Source organism: Wyeomyia smithii, chromosome 3 (assembly GCF_029784165.1).
Source record: "Wyeomyia smithii strain HCP4-BCI-WySm-NY-G18 chromosome 3, ASM2978416v1, whole genome shotgun sequence".
Classification (NCBI taxonomy): Eukaryota; Metazoa; Arthropoda; class Insecta; order Diptera; family Culicidae; genus Wyeomyia; species Wyeomyia smithii.
The window spans coordinates 95,288,904-95,298,809 of NC_073696.1; the positions used below are offsets into that span (position 1 = coordinate 95,288,904).

At 44.6% G+C, this 9,906-nt stretch overlaps 1 protein-coding gene across 1 annotated transcript; it reads right to left on the reverse strand.

Annotated features, from left to right (window-relative positions):
- Nucleotides 1-5,665: 5,665 nt before the first annotated feature.
- LOC129728422 (uncharacterized) lies at nucleotides 5,666-9,337 on the reverse strand. The gene has a single exon (XM_055686859.1). It carries the CDS (start codon nucleotides 9,335-9,337, stop codon nucleotides 5,666-5,668), a length of 3,672 nt encoding a protein of 1,223 aa, XP_055542834.1.
- Between the last annotated feature and the right edge of the window lie 569 nt (nucleotides 9,338-9,906).

The following is a 9,906-nucleotide window of genomic DNA, read 5'->3' on the forward strand; positions in this document are numbered from 1 at the left end:
AAAAAATTTTAGGGATCTGCTGCACGCGTAAATGATCCGGGATTCCACGAGTTTCTTCTATCATGGATGTATCGAAAAACACAGTAGAATCAGAAGTATTTGATAAGTCGACACGATTTGGAATATTCGAAGAAGGGTTAATATTTTGGGACATGTGATTGAAATACAATGTCATAAAACGGGTTTGAGAATTAAGTTCGATTAACCTTTCAAAATTTTCAATCACGGGACGGTTCAAGACCTCACATTTGATTAGAATACGAGAAGACAGGCTCCAGAAGCGGTTTTTCAATGGTAGTACTCCAGCTAAAACCTCCAAACTCATCGTATGGGTCGACTGCATGCAACCTAAGGCGATACGCAAACAACGATATTGTATTCGCTCCAGTTTGATCAAATGTGTGTTTGCTGCGGAGCGGAAGCAGAAACACCCGTATTCAATAACAGACAATATCGTTGTTTCGTAAAGCCTTATAAGGTCTCCTGGATGGGCTCCCCACCATTGTCCGGTTATTGTACGAAGAAAATTCACTCTTTGTTGACATTTTTTCATCAGATACCTCACGTGACAACCCCAGGTGCCTTTAGAGTCGAACCAGACACCAAGATATTTGTGTACCAAAACCTGAGAAATCGTTTTACCCATTAATTGTGTTTGAAGCTGAGCAGGTTCATGCTTCCTAGAAAAAACTACTATCTCAGTCTTCTCCGGAGAGAATTCGATACCTAGCTGTAAAGCCCAAGCAGACAAATTGTCCAAGGTATCTTGCAATGGTCCTTGCAAATCGGCAGCTTTGGCTCCTGTAACAGAGATTACACTGTCGTCTGCAAGTTGTCTTATCGTGCATGAATTTGCCAGACATTCGTCGATGTCATTTACATAAAAGTTGTAAAGAAGGGGGCTTAAACATGAGCCCTGGGGAAGACCCATGTAGCTAATGCGAAAAGTTGCCAAATCGCCATGCGTAAAATGCATGTGCTTTTCGGACAACAAGTTGTGCAAAAAATTGTTCAAAATTGGAGAAAATCCTTGTCGGTGAAGTTTACCCGAAAGAATGTCAATAGAAACGGAATCAAAAGCCCCCTTAATGTCCAAGAACGCAGACGCCATTTGTTCTTTACGAGCATACGCCAGCTGAATATCTGTTGAAAGCAACGCAAGACAATCATTCGTCCCTTTGGCACGGCGGAAGCCAAATTGAGTTTCTGATAGTAGACCATTTGATTCGACCCAGTGGTCTAAACGACGGAGTATCATTTTTTCCATCAATTTCCGGATACAGGATAGCATTGCAATCGGCCTATAAGAGTTGTGATTAGAAGCTGGTTTCCCTGGTTTTTGGATGGCGATCACCTTCACTTGCCTCCAATCCTGCGGTACAATGTTTTGCTCCAGGAACTTATTGAACAAGTTCAACAAGCGCCTCTTGGCATTGCCGGGTAGATTCTTCAACAAGTTAAATTTGATTCTATCTAATCCAGGCGCGTTATTGTTACAGGACAGGAGGGCAACTGAAAGTTCTGCCATCGTAAAAGGTGATTCTATCGCGTCGTGGCCCGGAGACGCATCGCGAACAATATTTTGCTCAGGAACAGAGTCCGGACATACTTTCCTGGCAAAATCAAATATCCACCTACTTGAAGACTCCTCGCTTTCGTTGACCGTTACGCGATTCCGCATTCTTCGGGCTGTGTTCCAAAGAGTGCTCATCGATGTCTCCCTCGACGTCTCGTTCACGAACCGACGCCAATATCCACGTTTCTTTGCTTTAGCCAAGCTTTTAAGCTTGGTATCAAGCTCCGAATACCGTAAATAGTCGCCAGGTATACCTCCCGTCTGGTAGGCCTTAAACGCGTCGGATCTTTGCGTGTAGACATCGGAGCACTCTTGGTCCCACCACGGAGTGGGAGGCCGTTCTTTGATCGTTACGCCGGGATATTTCTTCGTTTGGGCTTGCAACGCGGCGTCGAGAATCAAGCCCGCGAGGAGGTTGTATTCTTCAAGTGGTGAATGATGTTGAATCGACTCGACCGCTTTTGAAATCATTTCCTCGTATAACTTCCAATCGACATTTCGTGTGAGGTCATACGGAATGTCAATTGGTCGCATGCGAGTTGACCCGTTAGTAATTGAAATAAGAATAGGCAGATGGTCGCTACCGTGAGGATCGAGGATTACCTTCCATGTGCAATCCAACCGTAGCGACGTCGAACATAAGGATAGATCCAAAGCGCTTGGGCGCGCTGGAGGTTTCGAGATACGTGTCATTTCACCGTTGTTTAAAATAGTCATGTCGAAGTCATCGCAAAGGTTATAGATTAAAGAGGAGCGGTTATCATTGTATGGGGAACCCCAAGCCACGCCATGAGAGTTGAAGTCTCCCAAAATCAAACGTGGCGAGGGAAGAAGTTCTATTAAATCAAAGAGCAGCCGTTGCCCAACCTGTGCTCTGGGGGGAATATATATTGAGGCAATACAAAGCTCTTTACCTTGTATTGTCATTTGACATGCGACAACTTCGATGCCTGGAATCGAGGGGAGGTTAATACGATAGAAAGAATAGCACTTTTTAATCCCTAAAAGTACTCCTCCATATGGGGTGTCTCGATCAAGGCGAATAATATTAAAATCATGGAAGTTGAGATCAATATTTGAAGTAAGCCAAGTTTCACAAAGGGAAAATGCATCGCATTTGTTTTTATTTATCAAAACTTTAAACGAATCAATTTTTGGTAAAATACTTCTACAATTCCACTGTAAGACAGAGATAGAATCCTTCATATACGCAGTTGAATTAGGCATCGAAGGATACAATCGCTGCAAGGAGAGGCCATTGGGCAGTCAACTGCTTCAAAAATGATCTAACTGTTGGGAGGAATGCTGTAAGAAAAATTTTAATTGGATCGGGTACATTGAAAGTTTCAAAAATCCAGTCCACAATGTCAGAAAATTTCACTAATCCAGAGTTTGTTTCATCAACTGGGAGTGTAAAAGGAGCAACTGGGGTTTTAGATGTTCCTGGCAGTGCTGGGAACTCCTTCTGGGACTTTAAATTTGCCAGCCCAGGAGGAGTTTGCTTCGGTTTTTCCGCAGCACTGTTTGGTTTGTTTGTAACCTTCATTTCACTTTGAGAAATCTTAGGACCTTTTCTGGGAAGTTTAGGAGAGGAAACACTTTTCCTCTTTCTAGACTCCCCAGAATTGGCGTAAGATGCTCCCGCTGGTGAATCGTCAGAATCGGTTTCCTCAGAGGGCAACAGATCGAAGGGGTTCGAAGTAACGGGAGAAGTGGTAACGGTCTTCTTCAGCATGTCAGCGTAGGAACGCTTTGAACGCTCTTTGAGAGACCGTTTAATTTTATCCCTGCGCTGCATGTACACCGCACATGTCGAGAGCTCATGCAGATTTTCTCCGCAGTGAATACACTTTTCAGCGTTAACACTGCAAGAATCTTCCGCATGAGACTCCCCACACTTGCCACAACGTGCCTTATTGCAGCAGTAGGCGGCTGTATGGCCTAACTGCTTGCAATTCAGGCAGTTCATGACGCGGGGCACGTAGAGCCTCACAGGGAGACGAACCCGGTGGATCGAGACGTGGCTTGGTAGTGCAGACCCGGCGAACGTAACTCGAAACGAGTCTGACGGAGTGTATACTGTTTTGCCACCGATGATCGATGCTGACCGCAATTGCTTGCAGTCGAGCACCTTTACTTCGGGACACGTTTTGTTCTTAAAGCACCCTTTGGCACTTTGCAGTATACACTCGACGGACAGACTCGAATCGGTTATGACACCGTCGATCTCCACGTCTCGTGCGGGTATGTAAACGCGATACTCGCGTGTGAAGAGCTCAGAGCAAGCTATATCGTTGGCCTCTTTCAGGTTACCGACCACGACACGGAGCTTGTTAGGCCGGACCTTGGAAATTTCGGTCACGCCCTTGTACTCCTTCGTCAGGTCTTTAGAAATCTGCAAGAGGTTCAACTTTTTCGATTTCGGTCCTGCCTTTGGCCGAAAATAAACAGTATAGCTGCCCTGGGCTCCGTCTGGGTAAAGCCTGGGGCGAGGGGGGACTGAAGAATGAACAGGGGAGGGGGTAACAGAAGGGTCAGGGTCAGAGGGGTTCGGGGATGGTGGCGCGGGAGGCGAGGGATCTACATCCATCGCGCTATGTTTAGCGCACTAGCGCTGACAAGAACACGTACCTTTTTATTTCTCCCTTCCAGTAAGGTTGGTTGTCCGATCGTTCGAAGTAGCAGCCGTTACAGCCAGCAGCACCAATACAGCAGCACCAAACAGCCACCAGCAGCGAGCCAGGTGTGAGATCACTCCACACAGCGATACGACTCGCTGACACTGATGGCTTCTTCTTTTTCCTCGTTTGTGTCTCGTCCACTGCTGTAGCACAATCCAGCCAGCAGCCAAATCGGCTTACGCACCAGCTGGCAGTCACGATGCGAAACAGTTGCACAAAGGAACGACCTTGAACCCGGATTTATTTCACTCGACCAGGCAAACAATGCCAACACTTGTTCACACGTCTTTTGTTTTATACTCTATCGGACCGATCACCAAACACGTCCAGTACTGATGCGTGTTCGGCACAGAATGAAAATTAACATATTATCATATTAACAAATTAACAAATTAACAAATTAACAAGCTAACAAATTAACAAATTAACAAATTAACAAATTGACAAATTAACAAATAAACAAATTAACAAATTAACAAATTAACAAATTAACAAATTAACAAATTAACAAATTAACAAATTAACAAATTAACAAATTAACAAATTAACAAATCAACAAATCAACAAATTAACAAATTAACAAATTAACAAATTTACAAATTAACAAATTAACAAATTAACAAATTAACAAATTAACAAATTAACAAATTAACAAAATAACAAATTAACAAATTAACAAATTAACAAATTAACAAATTTACAAATTTACAAATTTACAAATTAACAAATTAACAAATTAACAAAAATAACAAATTAACATTGTTGTGACCTCCAATATAGCGATATTCCGCGAGTCCGACGCGAATCCCGAATTCTAGTAGCGTAAAATTGCGCTCTCCCTTTCTAGTCGAGCTTATTGCCTAACTTCACACCAGAGCGCCAGTATGCGAGTAGTTCCTTTTATTCAAGCACTCACTACACGATTTTTGTTCTACACAACTGTTAATTTATTGGCTCAAAACTTTTACACTCTAACAACGTTTATTAAATTATTTAACTTTATTACACTAGCTACTAAAATTTTACAACTAAACAATAATTAATTTCGGTGACCGGCCGTGACACTTGCTATTGGGTTGATCGTAAGTAAGAAAAAGAGGGCTCTATGATGGTGGAATGCCCTTTTATAACGAGGCTAGAAGCATTGAAATATTGGGCTGAGAGAGATTGGTTGATTTGCTTGTAATCGTGTCTTTGGCTAAGTATGGCAGATGATGTGTCTCGGCTAAACTACGCCTACCCTACGATTGCTACCAACGGTTATCAAAAACTACGTTACCGACAGTAGCCCTTTCCATACCGTGGATCTACATTGCCGGCCACCTAAATTTGACAGTTCAAATTTACTTAGCAAAACAAACTACAATAGCACATGGAACAGTTTTGCACAAGGAATGAAATTTTTAACTTAATCTTCTCTTTTTGAAAGCCAGGGTGGGCCACAGCGCCAGATGCTGTTGATGACAAATTGCTGAGGAAGCATTCCTCTAGAAATATGGTCTGCCGGATTGTCGGTTCCTTTGACGTGATTCCAGCTGTAGCCGTGGGTAAGTTGCTGAATTTCAGCTGTACGATTTCCGATAAACGTTTGCCAAGTGTTAGGTGGTGCCTGAATCCAATGAAGAGTGACAGTTGAGTCCGACCAGAACCAGCAAGGAATCCCCTCCAACCGCAGCGCTGCTGAAACCTTGGCGTAGAGTCTCGCCCCCAGACGTGCAGCACAAAGCTCAAGCCGCGGCAGACTAAGCCGTTTGAGTGGAGCAACTCGTGATTTTGCCGCGACGAGCTCAATTTTTATTTGCCCATCCTTGCCAGTCAAACGAGCGTAAATGCAGGCACCATACCCAACTTCGGACGCATCCGCAAAAACGTGAAACTGTGTAGAGATTGCACCGACCAGAAAAATGAACCGAGGAATCTTGTAGCCTTCCAAATAAGACATTTGCGTTGAGAATTCTTCCCATTTGGTCGCAATATCCATCGGAACGGGATCGTCCCAGTCGACAGTGGATAGCCAGAGATGCTGCATTTTGATTTTCGCCCATGCCACGACAGGAGACACCAATCCAAGCGGGTCGTATAGTTTCGCAATCGCCGAGAATATGTTCCGTTTCGTCCAACAACCGTCGTTAGTAATTTGCTGTACTTCGATGCAAAGCTGATCAGATTCTGTTGTCCATCCTACTCCAAGCGTTTTAATTTTCTGTTCGGGATCAAAGTGCAGGGTGGTTTCTCCTCCCAGTGCTTCAGTGGGCAAATTTTCTAGCACTTGTGGGCAGTTCGAACACCATTTCCGTAGATCGAGACCTCCTTCCGCCAATAGGGCTTGAACTTCCTTTTGAAGCTGAATCGCTTCTTTGATCGTGTCCGCCCCCGAGAGAAAATCGTCCATATAGAAGTCTTCATCTACGGCCTTTGCTCCAAGTTTGTACTTTTGGCTGCCGTCTATAGCCAATTGCTTCAAGACACGAGTGGCGAGAAACGACGATGGGGCCAAACCGTAGGTGACAGTTTGCAGCTCGTACACCTGAATTGGATCCGAAGGATTGAAGCGCCAGAGAATGCGTTGAAGCGAAGTGTCGTCTGAGTGAACCTGAATCTGCCTATACATTTTCGCAACATCAGCGACCAAAACTATAGCATGTTTTCGGAAGCGGAGCATCAAACTGAGCAGGTCGTCTTGAATCGTGGGACCAGTTAGTAGAGCGTCATTAAGAGAGAAATTAGTTGAAGTTTTAGCAGACCCATTGTATACCACCCGTACTTTAGTTGTAGTACTCGACTCTTTAAAAACTGGGTGATGTGGAAGATAGCAGACCGTTTTACCTTCGTCGAGACTAAGGTCGTCCACGCCACCGATGCATTTCATATGACCTAACTCGATGTACTCCTTCATAAAGTCCCCGTACTGCGAGCGTAGATTTGAATCCTTTGCCAGCCGTGTTTCAGTTTGTAAAAACCGTCTTAAAGCCATTCGTTTCGATTCACCGATCATTTTTGCAAAATTCATCTGCTTAGGGTAGCGCACAATATATCTGCCAGTTTCGTCTCGTGTGAACGTGTTCACGAAATGTGTTTCGCAATCCTCTTCTTCCTGAGAGCGGGGGGTTTTAACCGGTAGTTCTTCGACTATCCAAAACTTTTCGATCGCCTTTTCAAGAGAGTCTAGCTTCGTGATGTGACAGCTAACCAGTGTTGATTCCTTCATGCATTTAGCTTCGCCGGCCACCACCCATCCGAACACCGTATTGACGAATACTGGTAGCGTATTGTCGAAATTTCGCACTTGCAGCCGGCCACCATCGCGTACATGAAACTCGTAAAATTGCTGCGCACCCAAGATTAAATCAATCGGTCCAGAAACATTGAAACTGGGATCGGCCAAGACCATGTCAGGGGGAAGTTTTAAATGAGCTAGCGGTATCGAAACAGATGGCTGGTCGCTGGTGACCTGCCCCAAAACCAAGAAATCCATTGACGTTGAGAAATTCTGCACTCGAGACTCAACCGTGGTGGAAACTTCATATGCTGTACAGCTCCGAGATCGTCCAATTCCAGTAATTTCCACCTTCTTGTCCCGCCGTGATAACTGAAGTAATTTACACAGATTTTCAGACATCAAGTTGACCTGTGATCCAGAATCCAGAAGAGCCCTTGCTTGGTGGGTCCTTCCCCATACGTCCTTCACCTTAAGCAATACCGTTAGCAAAAACGTGTGCGACCTAGGTTGCCCCATCACCACATTAGAAGAGATTGATGCCACCGAACTAGAAACCGATTCACCAGAGTTCAGAGCACCACCGGTTGTAGGTGGAACAGAAGAATTCACGTTGCTCGCTACTGAAGTTGAATTAGGATTAGAAGTAGAACCAGAACCGGGAAAACCAGGATGCAGCAACGAATGATGCTTTTTCGAGCACGTTTTGCATCGAAATTTGGAAGGACAATCTCGCGCCAAGTGATTTCGCCCCAGACAGTTGCTGCAGAGACGCTTAGAATTTGTGAGCTGCAGCCGTTTGTCCACCGGTAGGCTGGCGAACGTTTCACACTTGGTAATCCAATGTTTCTCACTGCAAGCGAAACAGTTTGAGGCAGTATTTTCGGTCGCCGAGTTGACCGAAACTTTAGTGGGACGGAATTTGCTACCACTGAACGATGTTGCCGTTGAAAACATATGTTGATCGACCGAAACCGCATCCAAAACTCTAGTTTGCTTTTTGAGAAATTCGACCAACGACGCAAAAGATGGCTCTTTGTCCGGTGTAACATTTTCCTCCCATAGTTTCTGCATGACGTCGTCCAGTTTCGACACCATCAAATGGACCAGCATGGCTCCCCAACCGATCGTTTTCTCTCCCAATTGGTCCAAAATTTTCGTGTTACGTTCAAAACAGTCGATAAGATCGTGTAAACCAGCCGCTGATTCCCGCCTCATCCGAGTGTAACCGAATAAGGCATTCAAGTGTCGCTTTTTGAGGAGATATTTGTTCGAAAACCTGTCGACTAAACTTTCCCAAGCAACCCTATAATTAGCCTCACTCATCGCATAAGAATCTATCAACTTAAGAGCATCGCCTTTCAGAGAAGCACGCAAATAGTGGAATTTTTGAATGTCGCTGAGTTCCTCAGATAATTCAATCAAGGCTTTAAACGTGTCGTGAAAAGGTAACCAATTTTGAAAATTGCCGTCAAACTCTGGCAGATTTATTTGAGGAAGTCGTACGGAAGATTGAACATGTGGAGCTTGATTTGGATGTGTAATAGTAGTATTTGGTGTCGCATGCTCTTGTGGTAATTTTCGCGCCAACCCTGCCCTTACCTCGTAATACTTTTCCTCGAACTCGGCCCGAAGTTGCTGGTGGTCTGCTATGTTCTCCTCACTGTCGTCAAGGCCTTCGATGTCGTTTTGAATCTCCTCGAATTCCGTATATTTCTGCTCAAATTTTTCCATGCGAACCCTGACTGCTTGCTCATCGAATCCTTTCGTAGTTTGCAGGTATTGGTCCAGTCGCTCTACGCATTGCACCACGTAGTTTCTGCTGCGCACCAGTTCCTTGTACTTTTTGGACGTCGTCGCCATGCTCCCTGCACCGTATGAATATCACGAAGAGCAGCCAAAACCTGTAAAAGGCAACCAGCAAAGCACCTTCGAGAGAAAAATATCGTTCACTGGACAGGAACTCACCTGGTGAGCCTGTCTAATAGGCCTTGTATTATAAATATCTCAGCTTCCCTCGTTTGGCGCGCGAAATTGAATTCAGCACACCAGCACAGCCCAAAGCGTTCACGTAGGGTTGCAAGAATCCTGCGTCCACCGAGTTGAATTCCAGATCGTCTTTCCGAGTCCAGACTTAGTCCCCAATAGCACCAAATCGATGAAAAAATATCCGGCCACCAAAACTCCGTCGAAGTAGTGAGACAGTAGAACCACAAAAAATGACCAGGTAGAAATGAAATCACAAATGTATGAAATTGGACAGGTCCTCACCTTGTAGGCCTGTTCAATAAGCCTTGTATAATTATTCAATGTCTCCTTGATCCCGAAAAACCGTTATAGCTGCACACAGAAGTTTAGCGTACGAAAACGTGATGGCAGCGCCCAGTGAATTCACCTGTACGATAGTCGCGATGGCGCCTCTACCTTTGTTA